This window comes from Uloborus diversus, chromosome 5, assembly GCF_026930045.1.
Source record: "Uloborus diversus isolate 005 chromosome 5, Udiv.v.3.1, whole genome shotgun sequence".
NCBI classification, from domain to species: Eukaryota; Metazoa; Arthropoda; class Arachnida; order Araneae; family Uloboridae; genus Uloborus; species Uloborus diversus.
In genome coordinates, this window is record NC_072735.1 from 74,658,692 (window position 1) to 74,685,363 (window position 26,672).

The 26,672-nt window shown below is 32.3% G+C and overlaps 1 protein-coding gene across 1 annotated transcript; it reads right to left on the reverse strand.

Moving 5' to 3' along the window:
- Nucleotides 1-299: 299 nt before the first annotated feature.
- Nucleotides 300-26,658, reverse strand: LOC129222084 (FAST kinase domain-containing protein 4-like). Its single transcript, XM_054856514.1, has 8 exons — nt 26,523-26,658; nt 20,003-21,132; nt 18,916-19,191; nt 16,906-17,024; nt 9,135-9,255; nt 4,521-4,626; nt 2,386-2,500; nt 300-431 (listed from the first exon to the last, which is right to left on the reverse strand). The coding sequence occupies exons 2-8, from the start codon at nt 21,003-21,005 to the stop codon at nt 333-335; spliced, it is 1,839 nt and encodes a 612-aa protein (XP_054712489.1). The 5' UTR covers nt 21,006-21,132; nt 26,523-26,658; the 3' UTR covers nt 300-332.
- Between the last annotated feature and the right edge of the window lie 14 nt (nt 26,659-26,672).

The following is a 26,672-nucleotide window of genomic DNA, read 5'->3' on the forward strand; positions in this document are numbered from 1 at the left end:
GAGCAGGGTGCTGAGGCAGCAATATCAAGCTGCAGGTCAAATAACATTTTCAGAGAAATCTATAACATCATCATTGCTGGCCATTATTTTGATTTTAGATTTGCTTTTACAATAAATAATTTGTGAAAAATCCGTTTTTGTCTATTAGAATTTTGTGAAGGGTCTGAGTGATCATATTTTTGTTGAAGGGTCCCTTAATGGACCCAAATTTCCTCTGGCCAGACCCCTGGTAGTACATAACATAATTATGTGTACTAATGATGATTACTGAATCATTGAGCATAAAAACGGACAACATTGAAATAATTTATTAATACTTGTAAAAATATAAATTAAAACATCTTTTTCTGTACAGCATCTTCAATCTTTTGCAACAAGTATTTTGCTTTTTTAACTTCTGTACCATTGCTTATAAATTCTGAGAATGGTACCTGTAAATATTCGTAGTTATTTATTAACAAATTATTATAATTTAATTAGCAAATATATTAGTGTTTAAAATTTTTCTTGTGACAAAATTACATAATTGGTTAGAGTAAAACCAATATTAACCAAATTCACAAATAGAAAACAAAATGTTACAATTCATCAAAGGATATGCATTAGGATTATGTTTTTTTTCCCCCCCAATCAATTGTTAGATACATATTAAGAAAATTAGTTATGTTCAATTTCTAAAAAAGGTTTTGCACCAATGATGTTGAAAATTCTTAAACTTTAGTAATTTCCGAACAGTTAGTCCTGTGCATCCATTTAAAAGAAGAAACAAGATTTAAAATTTTATATTCATGTTGTTACACAATGTTTTTGTTTAAAATTATAATTTTTAATTAATGTAGGATGTCAGTTATTTAACCCCCTTGCGGTTCGACAGTCCCTGAATTACATGTTAAATGTACGAGATATCTCGTCAAAAACTGCAAGGTGGTTCTATGCATGAATAAAGCTTTTTATTTTATGACAATACAAAAGTTGATTAGCAACAGATGGTGCTACTATGGCAAAAACAACACCAGAAGTTTTGTTTTTAGAAGTTAAGTTTTGCTTCATTTTACTTGTAATTCCCGCTATTTTCCTGGATGATTTGATTAACTTGCAGCGCCAAGAGTACAGTTTAGCTGCGGGACCCAAGTAACAGGTCTTAAGATACACTTTATAATAAATAAAAGAAAGTTTATGGTTGTAATATAATATACAGTAGAACCTCCCCTAAGGGACACCTCCGAATAAGGGACATTTTTTCTAGTCCCAGGCCCTTTGAATAGGGACCTCCATGTATATGCCTCTAATTAAGGGACACTCTATTTAACGGACAGTTATAGGAAAAAAACTACCAAAAATTATGTACAAGTGCATAAGAAAGAGTGAATTTACTGGAATTCTAGTTTTACTTTTCCTCTAAAAACTAATTGAAGAAACTTTAATATTAACATATGCTAAAGAAACAAAAATATGTTGTAAAAGTCTTGCTAAAAGTTGATGCATGATTTGCCCACACAGATATTTATTCAAGTAGGCTTAGGACCAACGGAGAGGGCACATAAACTGACAAGCATTTTATATAAAAATTGAAATGTGAACACTAATTGTAATTCACAATGTCTTGCATTGTAAATTACATGACAAGAAACAAATTCATGCAATGAATTACTTCAAAATAGTTGCTTTATGCTGCAAAACTTTGGACTTACCAAATTTTTGACTTAATTATAATGTAAAAAAAAAAAAATAAATAAATAAAAAAGAAACATTACGTGTGATTTTTATTTAGTTGTGTATGAAAAATGAAAAGTATTTCATCTTAAATGTTAATAGTTTACATTAATAAAAAACATATACTGAGTTAATACGCTGCAAGCATAAACTAAAATACCTCCGAATAAGGGACACCTCTACTTAAGGTACATAATGTCTGGTCCCATTCGTGTCCCTTATTGAGAGGTTCTACTGTATATGTGTATGTTCCCTATACCAATCCTGTTTCCATTAGATCTTTGTCAAAAAAGTACCAAATCATTCGAATTTTAATTATAGGACCAAAAACTGGCTTAAAATGACTCTTTCTATACTAAGTAATTATTGTGTAGTTTCAAATTTAGTACTGTCGGAAAGCCCATAAATAATACCACTTCAGGAGATTTTTCCTATGCACTAAAGCTTGAAGGGCCGGAATTAGCCTGGAAAGGAGTCATAAGCATTTTTAAGCAAGTTAAAATTTATTCTCAAAAGATTCTGTTGAGATTAATTAGCGTGAAGAATAAAAACTAGAGCCTCTTTTCTGCTTAAGAATTTCTTGTCTATGAAATCTTGAAATAAATCTTTAATTTTCCCTGCAATTTCCTGTTTATCTACAATTGTAAAATTTACGAAATTATTAGTTCATACCTGTACTATTTTGTAACCCAAAGACGAGAGTAACTTGACAGTTAATGCATTGCTCCCAGTAAGTGATACAGAACTCAAAGTATAATCCTTGTGAAAAAATACTAAAAGAGCAATCCTATTGGAGAAGAAAACAGAGTTATAAGTTAGAATCTATTTGTACTTTGATATATGAGTAATTTTATTTCAAATGTAAAGTATACATAACTAAAACAAAAATTAAAAGCAAAATGTTTATCACATAAAAAACATAAATCAGTCAATATATATCGTGTTGTATCAAAACCGTGTTATAAATCAATGCAATGTGTACCCTGTTATATCAAAACGAAATCGTAGCGTGCAAATTTTAAAATAGCTGAAATTTTGGTTCACAAAAGCACCATTGATGCAAAATTAGATTTGCTATCTGTTACATATCTCAAATTAAAACTATTGTGCACAACAAGAAAAAACTTTATCAACTTTTTTTTTACTAAGAACAAATGTATATTATCAGAAAGAATCTGAGCTTTTTCGTGACAATAAAGCACATCTGAGCAACAATGAACAAAATATAAAATTAAAAAAAATAGAATTATTCTATTTATTTTACATTTTGTTTTGGTTACATTTTTTAATTTATTGTTTGCCAAATTTAGCTTATGTTTAATCCCAATGTTAATTTTTTGACAATATGTTGGAAACAAATTAATTTTCACCTTTTTGTTTTTAGAACAATGATGAGAAAAATACAGTATTTTAAAGTTGAAAATTAGTGATACGGGCAAACCAAACTTTCGAGCCGGAGACAGCCACTATTTTTCATATCAATTTCATAAAAACAATGTAAAAATTTTTTTATAGTTAATATCATACATATTTTTTTGAAACGGTATTGAACAAAAATGAAAGAAATTCTATCTTTTAAAATTTGTGTAATATTATTTACACTGTAGTATTAAATTTAAGTTTCGTACCATGTAATATTGAATCTGTGTAATAATCGTAAATTTTGTACTGCATAGGTCTTTGGTACTCAGAGACAGTTTTAGAAAGAGTTGTGTCATTAACATGAAGTGGAATACAACAAAGTTGTCACTAGAGTCAGGCTTTAAAATGCGTAGTCTACATTGTACATTGATATGTCACAATCTATCATTATATGGTTTTTATATGTTAACCCGGGAGAGCTCGCATCGGGCCTCTTAGGCCCGGTCATTACAACACTACGCTGCCAAAAATCACCCCTTCAACGGAAATGAATGGGGTCCACAGTAGCTGCGTTCAAGGTGACCTACATACTGACCACATGCTTTTCAGAAATGTACATTCCCCCTTTTCCCCAGAAAATTCCGGTTCGGGCCTCAGAGACCCGGAGCGAGCGCTCACGCTTTTCATTTCAGATTGTGAATGTAAAGGAAGAGGTTGTGAAATGCATCGCTATTTTAGCTACAAAGATGAAATGAAGAGGTTGCAGATCTTGTTGGTTGAGGTTTCAACTGACGAGAACTCCCTTAATGAAGATGATGAAGAAGAAGTTGACACAGAACAGTAAAAGCGATCATCAGTAATGCTTAGAAGAAGATTTAGATTCATGTATCATAAAACTTTCTTAAACCTTACTTTTTAAAGCATATTTTAGAGGCTGTTTATCTATTTATAATTCAGTGTTGAAAACACGTTTTTTTTTCTATTTTGCAAACTTAATTTACTGAAAAAACCACTCCGGGCCTACGGAGCCAGCCGCGAGCGTTCGTTTGACGAAAAGTACCACGAGTTCTCCCGGGTTAAAGATGTAACATTGATGTATCATGCCTTCAAGACCTGATGTACACACAGACCTGGGCATCAAAGTAAGGTACGCTTCTTTGTTTCTTCTCTTTTTTGGAAAATACACTTTGAAAATGTGGATTTTCTTGTTAGAAGAACACCAAATTTTACTATTACCTGGGTATCACTTTGGCTTGATCGGAATCTGTACCAAATATCCCCCCTCCCTTCCCCACCAAACAATTTGGCTTACAGTAGTAAAAATAATACAAATGTAATGTACATTGGTTTCAAACCACTTAGTGAGTCCCCCCAAACCCCAACGTAAACCCCCAAAATATTTTTTTGAACTACAGCACCAGTTTACCACATGTTCTGATACTAACCTATTTGAGCCTTCAGGCAACGATTTTCCATTTGTTCTTTTAGCTTTGATTCCATACTCAAGCAATGAAAGTGGTTTCATTCTTTTGTCCATTATGAATTCTGCATCTAAAAAAATGTATTTTTAAATATGTAAATTTTATAATGACACAAAGAGTATACAATACATTTAACTAGGACTCGACCGATGGTTCAACAATTTAGCCATCGGCATCGGCATCGGCGGCCGATGGTAACTTGCAGGAAACATCGGCCCATCGGCCTTAAAATCATCGAAAAGCCGATGGAATTGGCCAATGTTTTCGAAAAAAAAGACCTTTGCAGTTTTACTTTTTAATGCAAAGTAAAGGGAGTTATTGTTTTCATATAAAATTGTTTACTTAAACTTCAGTACTTCAGTATGAATTTCTATTTTAGTCACCCCTAAAAGAGTTTTTAATACTGCATTCAGGTACTAAACAAGTTAATTATTGCGTTGTTTCTTGCGGCTGGATGTACGTATGTATCTCTCATAAGTCATAACTAAAAAATGGTAAACTGTAGAAGGTTAAAATTTCACATGTGGAGTGTGAGTACGTTCCAGTTGTGCACTTCCCTTTTTGTTTTCGATCAGGTGTTCTAAAAAGCCTATTTACTCATTTTTTTGTGGCTATTAATTACTTATTTTAATACAAAACTAATATAGCGTCTCAGACTGACGATCATTTGGTCATACACTCTATAACAAAAAAAATCGACGCTCCAAGAAAGGGTGATCCGATTGAGACGAAAATTGGTAGATAGGAAGACAATGCACAAAATAGTAAATGATTAAATTCTTAGAACAATTGAATAATTTATATCAGAGTTACAGTAACAAGTTCAATAAGGTATTGACCCGCCTCTAGCCTAGATACAAGCTGAAGCACAACGTGGAAACACCGATAAAGAGCTCCCGGAGGTTGTCCTGCGGTATTTCCGGCCAAATTCGCTCCAACTGTCGGACGAGGTTATCAACATTTCTTGCCAGATGCAATCGTGATCCCATCATATCCCAGACATGCTCGATGGGAGAGAGAGATCTGACGATCTGGCAGGCCACAGAAGAGTTTGACAAATTAGCAGACATGCATAGCAACACATGCCGTATCTTGCATTGTCCTGCTGAAAACTAGCCGAGGGTACTGCAAAAGGAATGGCAGCAAAACATGTCTTGGGATGTCGCCGACGTACCACTGTGCAGTAAGTGTACCTCTAATTTCGATCAAAGGGGTCCAGTTATTAAAGAAAATGGCACCCAAGACCATAATGCCTTGTTGAGGGCCAGTGTAACGTACAAAAAAGAACCCAATATCCCCCCTCTGCCCTGGGTGTCTCCAAACACGTCTTCGATGATCGTCATGACACAGTTGGAATCGAGATTCATCGCTAAACACTATACATTCCCAGTCGGCACCATTCAAACCTGAACAAGCCATGCACCACTGTAATCTGGCTTGGCAGTGTGTAGGCGTCAGTGGTGCGATTTTTTTTGTTATAGAGTGTATATTGCCGAATTGGAGACCATGGAAACGCATATGAGATGGAAAAACCGGTTTTTTGTGTCATTTTGTTAGATTTCCGTTGCACCAACGGTAATTTTTAGAACTCTTGCCTGCCCTCCTCCCCCTCCCTATATTTCTGAAATTAAACTCTAGTTACACATCCGAGTTGTTTAAGACTAACACCATTCATAAAATTAGAGATTTTTTTTTTCAAACTTAATCTATTGTTGAGAATCCATTTAGAGCATTAATGTAAGAAATTGATTAAAGACGTTTTGAATGGGGACGTAATTCGGAAATCAAAGGTACTTTTGAATTTTTTCTTCAGAAGTGCCAAAGTCGACTCAGAAACTCTTCCGAGGCGTTGGTGGTAGCGGTTCTGCACTAAACAAATGAGGCCGAAGTTGTGAACGAAGCTTAATGTTGTGAGTTACTCCAAAATCAGCGGGTGCCCCCCTCCCCCGCCCCTCCTCGTCGTTTCAAGCATTTCTTAAATATTTCGCGATTATTTATTTTGCTCAAGAAATGTCATTTTGCGTATTTCTCATTCTTGTTTTATCTCTATTTCGTAATGCGCCATCTTTTTTGCATCATTTATAGCGATCGATTTTTTTTCGATTGTAAGTAACTATTTTCATGTATTTTTATAAAATCAATGAACGAGTTATTTTCGTTTTCATCATATTTTTCATAATATGTTATAGAAAAGTTTCAAGGATTTTCTATTAAGCATTTTTTTAAATTTCAGCAAATTATTGTTAAATTGAAAATTTTAATTTGAACTTGTTTGTAGTGCTTCATAAAACATTTTAAACAATCAAATTGTTCAATATTGTGTGTGCAAACATCAGATAGTGTAGTATATGTATTTCAGTTATTATTAACTTGGAGTAAATATCGAGTTTTTTTTTTTTTTTGTAGCTGAGTTTTAAGAACCTCATTCTTTTCATGGCTATTTCTTTTTTCAGAAAAATTTATGTCACTGTTATAGCTTTTGTGAAAAATGCAAATTTTTCTATTCATAAATTTTAAATAAGTATAAAAATATTCCTATTATGATTTAATATTGTAATTTATCTGTTACCTTTTTTGTTTAATTTCATGACTAAAAAATGTCTACGTGCAATCTTTACACTTTAATTGCGTAATTTGTTGACGGTTTCATATTTCTATTCTTATGTTTTTTTGAATGAGTAAACAACATAATTTAAAGTTTTTTAACTATGTATAGTGTACATAATCATACATTATTACAATATTGCTGAAATCTTAGTTATATGTTCAATTAAAAAAAAAAATCAGTTGGTTATTAAACAGTGTCTTCGTTTTTCTTTCTTTTTTTTTTTTTGACTCTATCATCGTACAACAGTCAAAAAAGAGAAGCATAACTACATCCTATATAGATTGTATGCAGTACGATCCAAAATTTCGGGGACAAGCTGTATAAAACGTTACCCAGAATAGTTCACATTACCGAAGCACATCCACCTTCAAAGGGTCACCTTGAGGGACTACGTACTTCCGCCAATGTTCATATAACTTTTGGAAACACTCCTGGAAGCCTTTTTCGCAACCTACTGTGATGCAGCTTTATCTTCTCTTGACGGAAGAAAGCGGCGTCTATGCAAATGTTTTTTTGCTGGGAACAGGTAAGAGTCACACGGAGCTAAGTCCGACGAAACGGTACGTTATTTGTTTGTCATATCAGAGCATTGATCAATCAAACCGTGCATCCTCAACATGAAAGTCGCCTTCTTCCCCAGGATGAAGTTAAAGCAGCAGCGCAAGAGGCCTTAAAGGAGGTTGCGAAAAATGCCTGCCAAGAGTGCTTCTAAAAGCTATACGAACATTGGCAGAAGTGCATAGTCGTTCAAGGTGATTATTTTGTAGATAAATGTGCTTCGGTAATGTGAACTATTCAGGGTAAGATTTTATACTGCTTGTCCTCGATCTTTTAGATCATACTACGTATGTATGAGTTTTCAACTTACTATTTCATAATGTTTCTGAGTGACGCAAGTTTATGCATATGAAGACATCACAAGAGAACTTGCTATAATTAACTGAGGAGGCGTTCAAAATGGATATTTTGATCATCTATATGTTCTTTGGTACATATGCGTGTACAAATGTGCCGAAAAAGTTTGTGAAGTTTAATTTGGGTGATCGTAAAATAGAAATTAGGTCGAAATTTGATTTTTTTTTTTTTGATTACAAGTCCTTATTCGTAGAAAGGAAGTAAAGTGAAATGAATAAATGATCCTTTAAATCCCTGAAAATCTCATCAATTTATTTCCGTTAAACTTTTTTTTTTTTTGCCATCGGCCCACGGCATCGGCCATCGGCAATCGGCCATTTGGAGGAAAACAATCGGCAATCGGCCATCTTTGAAGAATCGGCCAACAATCGGCATCGGCCCATCGGCCAAAAAATGCCATCGGTCGGGCCCTACATTTAACCAAACCAAACCCTGTAGCACGACAGTCCGGGAGGGCCAATGCCTACTGTGCCCAACTCGGTTTTCCTGACCAGGGGCTCTGGGGTGCAAGGCAGATGTTCCGGTTAGTCAGTCAGCCTAACCCGGAATCTCCAGTGTTTGGTTAGCAAGTACGCTTGGTACTAAGTTTATTAACCCACTGAAGGATGAACGGCTGAGTCAACCATGCCTGATCCTTGGCCTGTACCTTAGCCTGTAGCGTAGGAGTGCGAAGCTCTACCATTGAGCCACTGGGCTTCACACAATACATAACATTCATTGAAAAGCTATAACTTCACAAAGTAAAGGAAGAACCTTAGGCTGTATTTCATAGTTTTTTTCATGACACTTAATTTATCTAAGATTTTTTGCAGGAACAATTATTATTATTATTATTTTATAAAATTTGCATAGCAAAACCCACAAAAAGATCATATCTTTTCTAGAAATTTTAATGAAATTTTTGTTAATTATAATGGAAAATACTCTCCAAAGTTTTGAAAAAAATATTTGCCAAATTTTTTTCTTTCCAGCATTTTTGCAGCTCATAGATTAACACAAATTTACACTTCACAAAAATTTATAGACCTTACAAGTAAAATAATAAGCTCAGTTACCTATGAAAATGCCCATATCTGTGCTCAAGTTGAAACATAAGTATTTATCCTTTGGTACAAAATTACTTAATACTTTAATCACATGTTTTCGAGCATTTTGAATTTCTGTTGCTTCAAGAACCTGAAAGTGAATAATAAAAAAAAATATATTAACTTGTTCTCTTTGCACATATACATATAGTTAAACTTCATTAAAATCCATGCTGACACAAAGGAGTGATATGAAAAAAAAAAAAAAAACAAGTTTCTTGAAGGTTTAACCACTTTGCAGTTGGGCAGACTCTAAGCAGGGATAGAAGTGACATTTGCCAACAAAAATATAGGAAAATATAGGAATTTTCTGAAAAAAATATAGGAATTCGATGGAAAATATAGGAATTTTCTGCAAACAATATAGGAATTTTTCGAAATAATATAGGAATATTTTGAAAAAAAAAGGATATACAGGAATTTCGATAACAAAGCTCGCCAGTATGACATTTTTTTTTCAAAATGCAATACTACTATTCGATTAAAAACATGTAATTACACTACCTCACATAAGTGCAATACATACGCATAAATAAGTCTAAAAATACACACAAAATCAATTTTACAAACAGTAAAAGAGCGTAAAACTGTAATTTGTACTAAACATATTAAGGCATACTTCTTTAAAAATAAAAAAAAAAGACGAAACTTTTTGTAGATGAACACAAATCTTTCTTAAAATAGTTGTGTCACTAATCTAATTTTTAATGAAAGATTTTGCATGATCCGATACTGCGATGGGCAAGCTGTGCAGTAGAATGAATTTCGTGAAGTTCTGTTCTAATTTATGTTATCACTTGACAATGCAGTAAAAGCCAAACTTAAAGTTTTATAAGTTGTTGAAACATGTGCTATGCTGAAATCAAAGTCACATGTCACAGTAATATCAGGGGTCAATCCAGGTTTCATTTTAAGTCCCCGTTATGCGAAAAAGCAAAATATTTTTTGTGAATTTTCTTTATTTTTGTGAAAAAGAAATTATTGTGAATTTCCTTTTCTTTTCTAGAAAAAAGTGTTCAGGTAAAAATTTAAATGTATGCAAATTAAAAATTTAAATGTATACTGTGTTTTTTTTTCAGAAAAATCTCTGATATGATACTTTCTGACCATTTCCCCCCCCCCCCCTGAAAATCCTGACTTTTCAGTACCAAATTCGATCATAGTTGAAATCCACGATTTCCCATGACTTTGAAGGACACCCAGTAAAATATATATTTGATTCAGAAATATTTGGTCATTAAAGCAAAATAATCCAGACCTAAAAAACTTGGTGGCCACCACTGTCCCAAAGCTTTAAAGTACAAAAAGTGAGGGGGGGGGGGTTAGTTTTTACTACTTTCATAAAAAAAAAATAATAAATAGAACCTTGCACTTGTTTACAAAAACATGCATTTTGGAAAATTTAAGTTAAAATAGGTTTTTAAATTACTTCAAAATAAATAAATGAGAAGTCGTTAGGAACTGCATTTTAGTAATCAAAAACAGTTTCTTTAAGTTCATACCAAAGCCTCCAAATCAATGAGGATCGAATGCAATTGTGCAGATAAAATTTCACTTTTCTAGAAACTAATGCAGGGCTCCCAACACATTTTAGTTTTAGAAAAGGGTAAAAGAGGACCAATTTCAATCAAAAAGAGGACCAGTTAGGATTAAAAAGAGGATCTTGAGAGGACCATTCATTTAAACACAAGGAAGCATCAAAAGGCAAATTAGCTGCCTGCTGCTAAATCCCTGAAAATAATTTGTTAATTAACCATAATACTGATTTTTAATGATACAATTCCTTTATCACCTTCTGCACAGCCGATCTTTTTATCCATTGAATAATATTATTTACACAAACATTTGGATGGGAGGGGGGGGGGGGGAGGCACTTAGCGCAGCACTTAAGGCAGCCTCCATAGAACTAAATGGGCGTAATGATACATTTTGAATTGAACCAGGGATGCTGGTAGTCTCACTGAAGGATAGATGAAGCTGTGCTTCATCTTTCTATAGTTTAAAATTATTTTTGTGTTTTTCTGTATTGTAATGCTTCTATAATAGCATTTATATCCCTTCTCCACCGATATGAATCCATCACACACCAAACAGATCTACTGTATTGAAAGTTTCCCTAAAAATGTCTGAAATTCTCAATCACAAAGAGAAGCAGATCACATGAGGCATAGTTTTGCAATTTTCATATTCAAAGTATATTTTCAAGAATCATAAAGCTTGACATTAAGAAGAATAATCCATGATTGCAGGGCCATGAGTGCTTTGAACTTTTATGGGGGGAAACAAATTCCCCCCTTTAGCAGGCATCATGCCGCCTGCCTTGTCTAGTGGTCAGAGAAGTCTGACTGCGATAGGAAGGTCCGGGTTCGAATCCCGGCTCGGGCATGGACGTACTTTCTCTCTCCTGTCCTTGTCCCCTATAAACGGGTCCTTATGGCATGTGTGTACTGTAGAAGTCGGACTTCACACCAAATTACTCTACAGTTGGAAAAGTGAAGCAGTGCACCTCAAATTGCCAGCCTACTTGGCACACGACAACAACAGCAGCAGGCATCATGACAATGAAATGATGTACAAATTCAACTTCATATAATTACATAATTCAACTTTGTTTCATATACAGACGCTACTTTAAAATGTTATGTGCTCAATTGTTTAAATTTAATACCCCTCCCCCTCCCACACAAAAAAACAGTAATAACCGAAAATAAGCTAATGATAATCAAAATTATGTTTGGAAAACTAAATAAGCTTGAATTAAACAACACAAAAAATATTAATTTTTTAGTTATTTAAGTAAAAATTTAATCGAGTTAACCTGACGTAGCATGTCAAAATAACTTCTAATTGCCATAAATATAAAAATATTTATAAGATGCAAAACGATTGAAAGCTCAGAGAAGCAAATTTTCACGAACCAAGTTCAATGTCGGCATGCTTCCCATAAAATAAATTTATTTATTTTCTACTAAATTAAACCTAAAACATGCTAATCTAAGTTGGAATATGGGAAAATAACATTCGATTGGGCAAAATATTTTAATATTTACATGATTCAAAAAGATTGAAATTTCAAACATTAAAAGCAATTTTCCGCGAAGTCCGAGTAAGTTCAATGTTACCATGGTTTCCAAAATAATTCCTACGTTAATTATTGAAATTAAATGAAAAATAAGCTAATCTAAAGTAGTATATGTCAAAATAACTTCCAATTGTCAAAAACATCTAAATGTTTACAAGATGCAAAAGGATTGAAATTATTTTCCGCGAAGTCCGAATAAGCTCAATGTTGTTATTGTTTTCAAAATATTTCCTTCGTTAATTATTGAAATTAAACGAAAAATAAGCTAAACTAAGGTAGCATATGTCAAAATAACTTCCAATTGTGGAAAACATCAAAATCTTTACAAGATGCAAAAGGATTGAAATTTCCAACGCGAGAAAAGCATTTTTGCGCGAAATCCGATTAAGTTCAATGTTGCCATGGCTTCCAAAATAATTCCTTCGTTAATTATTGAAATTAAACGAAAAATAAGCTAATCTATAGTAGCATATGTCAAAATAACTTCCAATTGTCAAAAACATCAAAATGTTTACAAGGTGCAAAAGGATTGAAACTATTTTCCGCGAATTCCGAATAAGTTCAATGTTGTTATGGTTTTCAAAATATTTCCTTCGTTAATTATTGAAATTAAATGAAAAATAAGCTAAACTAAGGTAGCATATGTCAAAATAACTTCCAATTGTGGAAAACATCAAAATATTTACAAGATGCAAAAGGATTGAAATTTCCAACGCGAGAAGCATTTTTCCGCGAAATCCGAGTAAGTTCAATGTTGCCATGGCTTCCAAAATAATTCCTTCATTAATTATTGAAATTAAACGAAAAATAAGCTAATCTATAAAAACATATGTCAAAATAACTTCCAATTGTCAAAACATCAATATGTTCACAAGATGCAAAAGGATTGAAATTTCAAACGCGAGATGCAATTTTCCGCGAAGTCCGAATAAGCTCAATGTTATTGTTATGGTTTCCAAACTATTTCCTTGGTTAACTACTGAAATTAAACGAAAAATAAGCCAATCTATAGAAACATACGTCAAAATAACTTCAAATTGCCAAAAACATCACAAGATGCAAAAGGATTGAAATTTCAAACGCTAGATGCAATTTTCTGCGAAGTCCGAATAAGCTCAATGTTATTGTTATGGTTTCCAAAATATTTCCTTCGTTAATTATTAAAATCAAACGAAAAATAAGCTAAACTAAAGTAGCATATACTAAAATAACTTCTAATTGTGGAAAACATCAACATATTTACAAGATGCAAAAGGATTGAAATTTCAAAAGCGAGAAGCATTTTTCCGCGTCCGAGCCGAGTAAGCTCAATGTTGCCATGGTTTCCAAAATAATTCCTTCATTAATCATTGAAATTAAACGAAAAATAAGCTAAGCTAAGGTAAGCACATGTCAAAATCACTTCGGATTGTAAAAAGAATCAAAATATTAACAAGATGCAAAAGGATTGAAACCTCAAACACGAAAGCAATTTTTCGCGATAAATCATATCGAATATATATGTTCAGAAAATTGCACTAATGAAATATTTTTAAAAGAATTACAAGCACAATCCAAACAATAAATAAATTGAAGCAATAAAGAAACTTTTTATACTTTTTCAAGGTTTTCAAACACTAGAAAATGTGTGTGTGTGACCTTTCCCCCCCCCCCCCCCCCCCCCCAAGAACTTTTCAAGGTGTTTCATGGGCGTACGAACTTTGTTTAACACGCGCTGCGGCGGCGTGCTTGGGAGAACAGTAACTTTTAACGAAATGAAAAACTTTTAAAATCTGATATTTAAGTAAAAACAATATAAAAGCAAACTAATCAGACCATAATGTTAAAAGTCTAAAGCGGACTTTACCATAAAACACGGACTTTGGCGGGAAAAGCGAACCATTTGGGAGCCCTGCACAGTAGGAAAGATAAAATGGCGGCTGCACGTGGATCGCAGAAAAGGCGGTAGCCAAAAATCGAGGGGAAAAGTAAAAAAAAAAAAAAAAAAAGAATCGGAAACTGAAAATATAGGAAAATATAGGAATTATAGGAACTTTTTCAGAAATATAGGAATATAGGAACACTGCGATGCCTGCTCTAAGTAACCTGTCAAATGGCAGAGATATCATGTTGATTATCCCAAAGGTGGTTAAGGTTCAATTTTTTCTCCCTCTCTCTCTCACACACAAATCAGGGTTTTTGTTATGGCTGCATTTTTTGCAATTTGTGCAAACACTATCTAAATTACAAAAATGAAGCAAAGTATTTTCTCATTTATGCTCAAAAAAGGAAAAAATGATACACAATTCGAGAGAGCAAACAAGCATAGCATTAGAACTTGATCTTTTTACAAATCTTGGCCAACATGTTTCAACTACCAAGAAGTTCAACAATACTTTGTCTTAATTAGGCATTATATTCCCTTTAATAATAGCATTATTGGCATTTTAAAAATTGAGCTTGTGTCCCTCAATGCCGAGTACGATTCTAAATTTTTTATTTCAAATTTTAAAGAAATATTAGGTACTGTGTAGTTATTTCTCTGAAGATGTTATGACTGAATTTTGAATTTTCGTTTCAACTGGAGATGAAACACAGAGTCGGTGAAAAAGATATGTAAAGGTATTTATTAACCTTCAAGATTTTAGCATTCTGCTAAAGCCTTTTTCCCAATTCTAGCTTTTTTGCTGAAGAACGATTGAACTCAGTTTAAACCCTGACATAAATACACATCTGGGTCATTCCATGCGAAATGAGCAAATCAGCTGTGGCTGACACGTCACAGATTTCAATGAAAATTTTTATTCAGGTAAACCATGCATATCTATGAGGGAATGCGAAGTATTGAAGTTTAAAAACTGTTTGTTGTTTTGTTATTGAAATTAGAAGTTGATGCTTATGCTAAGCCTAAATTTTTCGAGTTCATTGCTGCCAGTTTGTGACTCAATAACTCCATAAGTTATAAACGTACATTTAAAAAATAAATATTTCCGCATTCTTTAAACAAATCTCTATTGAGAAAGAGCAAACTAAAATTTACTCGGATGGATTCACCCACAAAACACGAAGAAAATGCTATTTTTCTGAATTTTATTTTACATTTGGAAATCAAAAACCAATTTCGAGTTTCTTCAAGCAAATAGTAGAATCACAGCTCTATATTCTTGTAAAATTTTAAAGTTGTCTGAATTTTCCCTCATTTGAATTTTTGTGTCTATGTGAAGGGGAATCATTTTACAAAATGTCACTAAGTTTAAAACTGGTTTTGAAGACAAAGGAGTTAAAATACAACTTCAAAAGTAAGGTATTTCTTTTATGATACTTAGCACATTATTGGGTATTAATTTCATCAAAGCTGGTGGATTCCTAAAAGGTTGAGATTGAAAAATAAAATGCTTAATTAGGAGAAAATTGAAATATTTTCAGTTTTTGAAACTCGGTTGAAAGTTAACTATAATAACTTTGAAAATTTTACTGACATCAGATTAATTACCCTACTCCATAGATTGCAACAACATATAACTTTTATATTTTCATTAAATAGTTAATAAGATACAAGCCTTCAAAAATGCAACGTTTAGCATTTATGAGAATGCTCTTCAATTCAACCAATTTTCAATCGCATGTAACTATTCAAATAAAAAATTTTAAGCAAAAATATTTTAGATGTTTTTATATAGACATAAAAGGAACCTGTATATCAAATTTCATAAAAATCTGTTACCATGCGGCCGCCACTTTTTTGCGAATTTTGCTCATTTCGTATGGAATGACCCATCTATATCATTGAGTAAATATTTCGAATTGATTCAATTGTAATGCAGTTTTAGAAGATACTTTCCAAAAGTTACAACAATGTGTTTTGATCATTATTCATATTACATTTTCATTTTCATAAAAACCATCAAGTGTCCTAGAGTAAAAAAAATTAAAAAAAATGTTCTAGTATTTTTTAAAATTAATGTAGAAAAAGTAGTAATTGATTGCTTAATTGCTTTTCTCCTCTAGTATTAGGTTTCTTCATTCTCTCTTCATTATGTTACTTGGAAGACATATTGTTTCTAAATCATTCAGCGAGCACTGTAGTTTGATAGTAGTAGCATGAAAAATGTTAAAGTATAGGTTGACATTGAACGTGTTTTTGCTCAAGCTTAAAAAGTTCATAACTAAAGTCGGAGTTTTTCACAATCTGTTACAGCAGAAGCTATAAAACATCACATTGTAGAGGAATTCACCAGGGCAAAGCCTCGAAATAGGTTGAAAGCAAAAGTACATTTCTGGTACATTACAAGTGATGTGTACTGAAAGTTGTTGTAAAATTCAAATACTTCTCAAGAGCTACTGTCAGACCATGTTTGACACAAAATTGGCAAGTTGCCAGTTAAGACGACTCTGTTTTTTTTTTTTTTTTTTTGGGGGGGGGGGGGACTGAATGCACGTGTTTTCACATTTTATTAATTTTAAAGTGTCTCTGCTGTAAAATTTCATTCATTTCTGTCAGTAAACCAAATGATTGCCTTTTCATGTTATCAGTGGTTAAACAGCGTACTAAATTTTCAAGTAATTTCTAAGAAAAAAAATTAAGGACATCTGCATGACACTTGGATATTTTTCTTTGTAAAACATAAAAGTACTTGCTTATGCATAAAAAAACACCATGCACTTGGTAATATCACTTACCTGAACTGGTTCCAAGAATAAATTACAACCAAACGCACATTCTGGATAAGTAAGTTTCAGAACTGTTTTTAAATTCATCAATTTAAGCTTGTTGTTATTTATTTTGAAGTCGGAACCATCTGTAAAATAGGAGAGATAAAATTCATCGCACACATAATTGATTTCAGCAATAATACTAAAAATGAATCACAATGATTTCATTTCGACTCGGGTTTAAGGACCAAGTTATGAACCTTTAAAATTTCTTAAATACCATCAACTCTCAAATCTGCACGGTTTAGGACCAAGCTACCTATGGATTTGTTTGCACATTTAATTGCAAAATTATCATTATTTTCAAAGAAATCATCACTTACAAGTGAAAAGAGGAAAAGTTATTATAATACCCAACACTACTCTAAAAAGCTAGTTTATTTTATGCATTTTAGGTTGTGTGTTTGCTTATTTTTACAAGATTTAGAAAGTTCATGTTTGCTTGGGATTTCTGTTTATTATGTTTTCATTTTTTTAATGCCCTCTTTGATAATGCCCCCTGAATTGAATGGATTATTTTGGTGATACAGAGCTATTGCTTAAATTAATAATGCCTGGATATGAAATTTAACCAGCAAGGATTAGACTACAAACTATAATTTGAGAAAAGAGTTGAAGCAAGAGCAAGCAAATTAACCCATTCTTTCTAATGCCCAAGACAAAGCGCAGAAGCAATTTATTACGAATGTTACTTTTTGCTCCATCATACATCATTTAATCAATTTAACACTTATAATAGAAATATATTTTCATAGATGTAATTCCCAATATAGAATAAATAATACAGTTTGAAATGTGAGCATTTAAAATTGTTATTTAAATAAGAAATTTTATTTGTATACAAAATTAGTTAGGACCATTCATAAACCATGTGAGACATACTATGGGAAATGGCAGATAGCTTTAAGAAACACACATCCTTGAAGCCTGCATCATTATATATTGAATAATAAGGTTTTTTTTTTTGTAACTCCAAAACGCATTTTTGAAATTTGTTTTGAAAGTATGTACATTACAACACTTTTTGTTTGTATAGCTATCACAAAAGTTATTCTATTTTTCAGAAGAGTAACTAACAAAGAAGATAAAAACAACCTGTGTAATTCATTCTCTGTAGATAAGATAAAAGGTTTTCGTGGATAGACAATATTAAGAATTGATCAAATGAAATTCAAAATATAGAAACACTAGTGGTACCCGCACAGCTTTGCCCATAGTAAAAAATTAAAAGGTCATTTGGTTTGCTTGTATATTTAAATAATGGATGATAAATTTCTCGCTAATTTGCTATGTTCATTTGCTTGCCCATGTTATGGTTTCACATTATGATAACTTGGTAATTCACTTGTCCACGTTATGATAATTTGCTCGGTAAAATGTTCTTAAAATGGGAATAGAAAAAGAACAAAATCGATTTTAAAAAAAATCGCTTATTGGTGCACTCCTCCATAATACAAACTAATTCTGTGCCAAAATTTGTGAAAAATCGGCCAGACGATTTAGGCGCTATGCGCGTCACAGAGAGACATCCCAACAGAGATCCGGACAGATATCCAGACAAACTTTGAGTTTTATTATTAGTAAAGATAACACCATTTTCTTTTTTTCCTTCTATTCTATGTGGATTTACATAATAGCAAGACATTCAAGCTAATCTGAATATCATTTCCAAAAATTTAAAAGTTAAGATATTTTATATTCAGTTGCCATATATAAATATAACATTCCAAAAACATACAATTTTTTCCTTACTCAGAAATACCTTTCTGAGTTAATATTTATGCTTTAATTTTGTAGAAAGGTTCCTCTCCATGAAATATTTCGATATATTTTTAAATGATACATTAGAATATCTCTCATTTTTGGGCGCTTGTATTGCTATTAATTGGAGGAGAAATAGAGGTTCAAAATAACAAAAGTTGCATCACAGGATTTTTGAATGGTCCTTTACATGCTGAAAATATGAAAGACTTTTACCAATTAGAGGCTTGTAAAATTTTTCAGAAAGAACGTGTTGAAGGATTTTTCTATCTGTAATGTTAATTACTGCTAAAGACCAAATTATATCAAGCCAAACTTCAGGGGATTGTACCTTTTCAAATGTTAGATATTGTAAAATACTTCGTAAACAGTTTTCGGTCTCAGCTGTGTTATAATTTAAAGATGCGATAGCTAAAACATACGCAGCTAATTCCTTTGTGCGGCATGTTTCAATGTTATTTGTTATCCATTTTCCACAAGCATCAAGAAGAGCTGTAAAATAAAAGTAATTCAATACAGTAATAGGTATAAAAGTTTTGTATCATTTATGAAAACAATCTTGATTGAATTAACAAAAAAGTAGGGTCTAAAACAAAAAGAGGAAAAAAATAATGAGCATGGGAAATTACTTGTATAAAAAGGTGCAAATCATGAAGTATGAAAAAAAATTGAGTAAAAAAGCCTAGCCTAATTGTACTCAAAAAGAAAAAAGAAAATTGCAGCTTTTAAACATGTTTAAGTTTTAATCTATTTCCCCCCCCCTCTCTCTCTGTCAATTTGCACAATTACTAACTACAAATAATAATTGTGTAATACTAATGTTAAAAAATAAATAAATAATATAATATTAATTGTGCTAATTACTAATATGATAAAATTAACATTGCTGAAGCACAAAATTTCTAATTATTCAGGGATGCTCCTCTTAATTGCTACAGAGCACCCCAAGAAAGAGAAGTGAGATCAAAAACTCTCTCAAATTACTATCCCCCCCCCCCAAAAAAAAGTGGCGCATACAATGCCATGGATCTCCTTCCTTGTGGGCATCACTGAATTGCATATGCATGGTGACAGGTTAAAGAATCGGTAGGTTAAGCCTTGAGCTTCTGATAATAATATGTTAGTTCTGAACTAGTGTTTTTTTTTTAATGTCTCCATCAACAAAATTCATTTTGTTTCATTATCCATATTCAAGCCGTTTAAATATACAAAATATACCTAGCGTTTAAAAGACATTATCAAACTTTAAACTTTATTTAGTATTTTTATCAATTAACTTAAGATTATATGACAAGTGTCTTACCTTGATGCTTGTACCTTAAAGAACCACAAGTTGTGAGAATGCTTGATATAATGTTGGGCTGATGAATGGATGGTATTTTCAAGACAAGATTATTTAACAAACTTTGCAACAATTTTGCATCTACAAAATTTAATTTTTTAAAAGCATATAACAAATCTATTATAGCTTTTACTTCAAGAGTTTCTTCTCTTTGTCTTAAATAAAATGAAGCAGCATTTAAAATAACTGTATTTCTGTTTGAATTTTCAGCTAGTATTGTAAAAATCTTGCATATTTCATCAATACTGAGGATAGGTATCAATTCAGTTATTTTTTGCTCTAATCTCTTCCTGCTTTCTTCTTCAAACACACTGACAACATGAACTAACATTAAGATTTCAGAGTTAGAATAAACTTCATTTATTCTCTCATGTATTTCTTTAGTGAGTAATGAAATAAGGTTCTTCTGTAAGCTTGTCTCTGTGTATTTACGGTGGTAATAAAGACACCCAATTAAATTGAAAACTGTTAAGGAACTAATGTTATCAATTATATTTGCTTCAGCTTTTACAACCCAAGGTGCAGTTGAAAGTTCACCAATTTCTAAAAGACTGCGAAGACCAGAAATGAGAAGATTGGGATCTATCCTGTGGCAATTCTTTTCAAAGATTTCACACAAAATTTTGTACTTTTTATCAGTTTTGAAAACAGCTGTGTTTACTCCTTTAAACAACACATTCATCCTTAGAGCTTTCAAAATAGCAACAGTCTCAGCAGCCGTAGTTGAATTTTTATCGACCTGTGCCAAAATCTTGTCTATAGGATGGTGCATTAATGGTTGCAAATATCTTGAAATATAAATTGCACTTTCACTTTCTGATGAACTTGATTTTTTTGAATCATGAACAGCATAGGATGATGCACACTGAACATTTGATGCAGAAATGGTTCCTAAATGTCTGGTGGGAAAACATGTTCTTTTGCAATAGTTTTTCAAGAAAAGCCATAGTATGCGAGAAGACATGGCTATTAATCTGGAAATATTACTTCAATATTTCATTCTCAGCATTCATCAGTTGAGAACAAGAAAGACAATTACATATACTTTTTGGGAAAACTGGCAGAAGTTGAAACCTTATCTCTTCAATTTCCTGTAAAAGAATGCCAATAGTAAAATTTACATTCGATTTTTTCTCTCAAAAATATCAGATAATAAATAATAAAGGAATCACATGTTTTCAGAAGCAATCATTTAAATGCATCAATATCATATAAACTGGGAATAAATATTAATATAACATGGAACCTCTGTTTTAGAATTTCAAAATCTGGACAACCTGAATCCTGAAATATTTTTCCTTGCATAAAATATTTAATTTCAATGCTTTTCCTCACATATACTTAATTTCGATGTTTAAAATTGTTAACAATCTAACAATCGGCTAAATCATAGGTCAAAAACATAGCACTTACAACTCATTTTTATGTTTCTTTGACACCACGTGTTATACAAAGTATTTGCTTTTTGAACATTTAAACATCTGCTTTCGTCTTGCAATAATTCTTTTTATTTTCTCATTGATATACAATTATTGAGCAAAAATCAAGGTTACTTCAACATGAATATGATTTATTTACGATAGGGGCCAGAATATTGTGTAATGCATAATAATAAAAAGCAACTGCCATGAAACATTAAGGTGTTTAAACTTTTTTTTTTTTTTCAATTTTTATTGTAGCCAAGTAAGTAAGTCAAAAAGAAATTTAGCTTGAACTAAGTGAAATTTACAATACTGCACAGTATAATTTAAACTGTTTTTCGAGTAAATATCTTAAATCTGGAAAGGTTGCGGTCATGAACATTCCAGATTTGAGATCCCTTACTGTATAAGTTCTAATACATGCATGTAAATGTATAAAATGTAAAAAATTATTTAGATGTGTTTATGTGGGAGGAGGGTGGAGGGTAGAAGCAAAGCAAATTCTTACATAAAAGGGGGGCTATTATATCAAATTGACAATTTAACTGATCAATAGCATTGAATTTCCTATATAAAAGATATATAAAGGCAGAAATACAGCAATTAAAATAAGTTTGATACTTTGAGAGCACTTAATCAGGGTTCAATATTATACATTCAAACTGATTACAACAGCAGAAGTTGATAGTCGAATTTAACAAGTTGTAGGTCAGCAGTTCCCAACCCTTTTCTCTATGTGGCATATGGGTTAAAAAAAAAAAAAAAGCCATTGAGGTCAACTAAATACCAACTCAAAAACAAATCATCAAAGCATGGGTGCCCACATTCAAAACTTTGAGGGCGGGGGCTCAGATATTTTCCCCATGGTTTAGCAGGATATTTTCCCTATAGAAAGATTTCAATACAGATGAGAGTTATTAAAATTTGACATTTTGAATAACTTATTTATTAATGGCTGGAGAAGAGATGGTTTTACATTTTTACAAGGAAAAAAAGGACCAAAAGCAAGGAAGTTCTAATTTCTATGAGTGAGCTTGTGAAGAAAGCTTGAAATTTCACCAGGATTGCTTATTTTGTTTTTAATCTTGTATATTTGCTTTGAATTGCTTTTTATCTATACCATTCATCCTGAAATTATTGAAAAATATTTGGACCTAGGAGGAAAGCAACGTTTCATATTTATGGCCTCTACAGCTAATTTCATAAGTTTTAAATACAGTTGTTTGGTTTAGCTTTGAGTTTTAGAGACGTAACTATAGCACAGTGAAATCCTGCTACAATCAGGGCTGCGGAGTCGGAGGAAAAATTACCAACTCCAACTCCTGGATTTTGAAACTCGGACTCCAACTCCGGTTTATTTATTTTTTTTTCAAATCTCCCTCCCCTCATGGGAAGGGGGGAAATCCTAAATAGAGATTGAAATATTAATTCCTTTTTATGAAATTTTTGTGTTTATGGTGGTGTACTTTATTGTAAACTTTGTGTTGTATTTTATTGCAAACTTAAGATGCACACAATGTTAGAAATTCAATCTGAAAATCAAATTATCCAATAGTTGCGATTTCTAAAGTGAGATTACTTAAAAAGTGAAAAGGATTAATTTGCTCCCCTTTAATGTTTAACAAATAGATGTTGATCAAATCCTGTGCTTTCAATTTTTGAAAGCTATAACCTGAGAGAGAGAAAAAACTTTTTTGCTAAGTCAAAAAACTTTTCTTTTGAGGGGGTGGTCCTCCCCCCCCCCAGGTGATGCTCATCTGGTGGGTAACAACTCAACTTAATTTTAGAGTTTGTAAAAATTGAAATACTTTAATTTAAAAAAAATTAACCAATAATAAATCTTAAAAATTTCAACGAAAATATTGCACTATATTGCGTGGCGACATGTACATCTAGAGCAAATTTTACACAAAATGCGGCAGTATTCAGCTTTGTACGAATAGCTTTTACTAAAACTAGATTTCTTGGCTCAATTTTAATTTTATTGGCAGCTTTAGAATTAACTTTAATATGAAGATTTTAAGATTAACTACAATTATTGAATGTTATAACCAATAAATCATATACTGATTTTATTTTGTACTTTTTAGTGATAACCAAGCTTTCTTAGATAAAGTCTTTAGATTTAAAAAAACAACAACACATTTTCATTTTATTGGATCATTTGGGTTTTTGCTTTCGTGCCAGCACTTATTTGAATTTACCAAGCACCTTCAGAAGTTTCCTGACTTGCTCAAGCAATACATACATTCATTTTACTATTTTATAACTGAGATTGAGGTAAAAAAATATTATTTTTATTTGAAAGTGATTACTTTGAAAATGTTAGGCAACATAACTGTTTGCTGACAGTTGCTATCAGTTAAATAAAGTTAAAAAATAAGCAAACTAGGATATGGCGAAGGTAGCTGTTACAGAAAGTTTGATAAACAATCAAGCCAGCTGGCAGCTGGTTGCCACAATGAGTTACTTTCTTATTAGTAGGCCTTTATACATGTAATCAAATTAATTGGTAGTCAGTTTTTATAAAATGCAAGAAGAGTTAGTGAATATTAAACAAAAAAAGAAACCCGGAGTCGGAGTCGGCATGTTTTTGAGCAACTCCGACTTCTTTACCCAAAAATCAGTCCAATTCTGACTCCACAGCCCTGGTTACAATGAGCTTCAAATTACCAGAAATTTAGTATGTTATAACAAGGTTTTAGTAGTAATGACATTCAAGCAACATAATAGAAATCAAATCGGGGCTGAAAATTTCTTTCGTTGAAACGGATAAGGGGGTTACATCCATTAACTAAAAGAACTAATACAATTTATAGAAAATTATTCGTTTTACCCGATTTTGTAGATATTAGCTATGACCTGACTTGAAAAATCCTGACTATTGTTCAATCAATTTTTACAAGCATTTAGATGCAATTAGACTTAAAGGGAATAAAATTCCCTATAAAATGAGACCAGAACGAAATTTATAGAATGAATGGTTTTGGTTTTACAGATGAAAAACTACGATTTTTTGCTAAAAACTGCTATTTTTTGTAACTTTACCCTCTTTGCGACACGTGTTAATATCATCGAAATGACTTGAAACTTTGCAAATCCTATTTTCTAGTCTATTGACACATTTTATGGGGGGTGCTGCAAAAAATTAGTAGAAAAAAGTTTTCCCCCATGTACCTTGTGACAACCAACTTGCTTCTCAGAGACCTACTGTACATCTCTTTAAAAAGTCCAACAATTGTTTGTATACCTATAAAAGGTTGTCCTAACCACAATAGCGTATTTACAACTTGTCAGTTTCATTTGAAGTGGCCTTTGTGTGACACAAGCTTTCACTTTCAATCGTACCTACCTGCGCATCTTTTATGCGCATAGTGCGCTTACCCATTCGTCACTTGCGACAAAATTCAAACTACCTTTTGCCAAGCTATTCTTGCAGAGTCTGTTGGTTGCCTGATGCATACATTTTTTTTTGTGACAAAGTATATTTCAACCTTTGAAGACAGTTCAGTTTTCACTACTTAATCACGCTCAATGATTCTGATTTTGAGCTGAAAATTTAGGTTTAAGTCCAAGCATGAGAAAATATCTAATTAGATTCAAAAATAGCGGTAAAAAATAGTTGTTCGGTACTCTTAAGTCTAAAGTGCCCTCTTTCAGCATTTTTAAACTACACCTTCAAAATTTACTTTCAAGAAAATACTGATAAAAAAATTTTTTTTAGCGAAAACTGCAAACTAATCGACAATTTTTTCTGTTTTTTATGATCATTTGAAATTTTGGACCCTAAACTTTAAAGGCACCTATCTTCTTCGGAAGACATTTTGGACTCTTATTTTTGCGCTTATATTGTCTGTCCTGATGTGTAATATCACCCCTTAAAGGTTAGCCCAAGCGTTCAGAAACACGCTGTATTTCGCTATCATTTTTTTAAAATAAACTGCAATGAAAAGTCTCATTCAACAAGGGAGGAGCATATTTAACATGAAGCTAATACTAGTTTCTTAAGCAATTTTCTTTAAAGGAGATTCCGATCCATTAGTTTTGATCTTAAATTATATAGAAAAGTTCCCAAGAAATATGAAAAATCTTAATCTTAAAGTTCCTTAAATTGTCAATGAGCCAGGGAGAGCTTTTGAGTGACTGTACATCTAATTAGTAAATATTCACAAAAAACGGAAATTAAGACCCCAAGATTTATCTTGGTTCAGATACTCGACCAGTGTCCACAGCCCAGTAACATGCTGTTCGTGGCTCATTCGTGGGCCACGACCCATAGGTTAGGAACCCCTACTGTAGGTGGATCAAGGAGCGGTTGAGAGTGGCCAAAAAAAAAAAACGTAACACAAGTTATAACCTAATTATTTTTGTACAGATACACCTGATAAAAGTACTTTACATATTATTGTTTTCCAAGAAATTTCATATTGGTTTGAAACTTTTCTCTGCTAGGCATTTTACTTGGCTTGGAAACTTGCTTATATAGAAAATATGAAGGCTAATGCTAATTCTTGCCATGCAGTTGTTAAATGCCACAAATCATTAACTTTTAGTTTGCAGTAGCATTAACTACATTTAAATCAAGTGAAGTACCGATGATGGAAAAATACTAAGTCTAGAGAGTGTTGTATCCACGTAGCCCAAGTTCTGTATATTAAAAGTAATATTTCTTTCTATACTTAACAAATTAAAAGTAAGAAAGTAGGAATTACTGATTCGCTTTTTTTCGTTTTTAATATTTTTTCCGTTCATGTAACCATTTTAGATGCATTTTACTAGCCAAAAATTATGGAATTTTAAAAAAGTACATTGCAATCAACAACACTATGCAAGAATGTTGTTAAAAACTTCGTTCTGCAAACAAAAGCTGAAAAGAAATGATTAAATTTAAGAAACACAATCAACGTTTCCTGAAGAAAGTTTTGAGGGTGCAGAAAATGATCTGTAGTTTTTTAGTTGGCAAGCGAGTTGTGATTTCAGATTTCATTTCAACCTTTTGCGGCTATTACTCAACTACGGCTGAGAAAGTGCACTGAAGAGAGGGAATTCGATTTTCTTACCATTTGTTTACAATCTGAGGCTTCTGCTTGAATTTTCAACCTTAATTTAAGTCCTTAACATTACATAACCAAATGTACTTTCATAATAATCAACTTTCAAAGCAGACGGCTATTCAAGTAAGTTACCGTCAAAGTGAGTACACGTTTACA

Coding starts and splice junctions, on each gene's coding strand:
- LOC129222084 (XM_054856514.1), bottom strand. CDS start 21,005: ATGTCTTCTCGCATACTATGGCTTTTCTTGAAAAACTATTGCAAAAGA. Junction 2,501..4,520: donor TTGCCTGAAGGCTCAAATAG/GTTAGTATCAGA, acceptor CTTCTCCAATAG/GATTGCTCTTTTAGTATTTT. Junction 432..2,385: donor TGGGTTACAAAATAGTACAG/GTATGAACTAAT, acceptor GAATATTTACAG/GTACCATTCTCAGAATTTAT.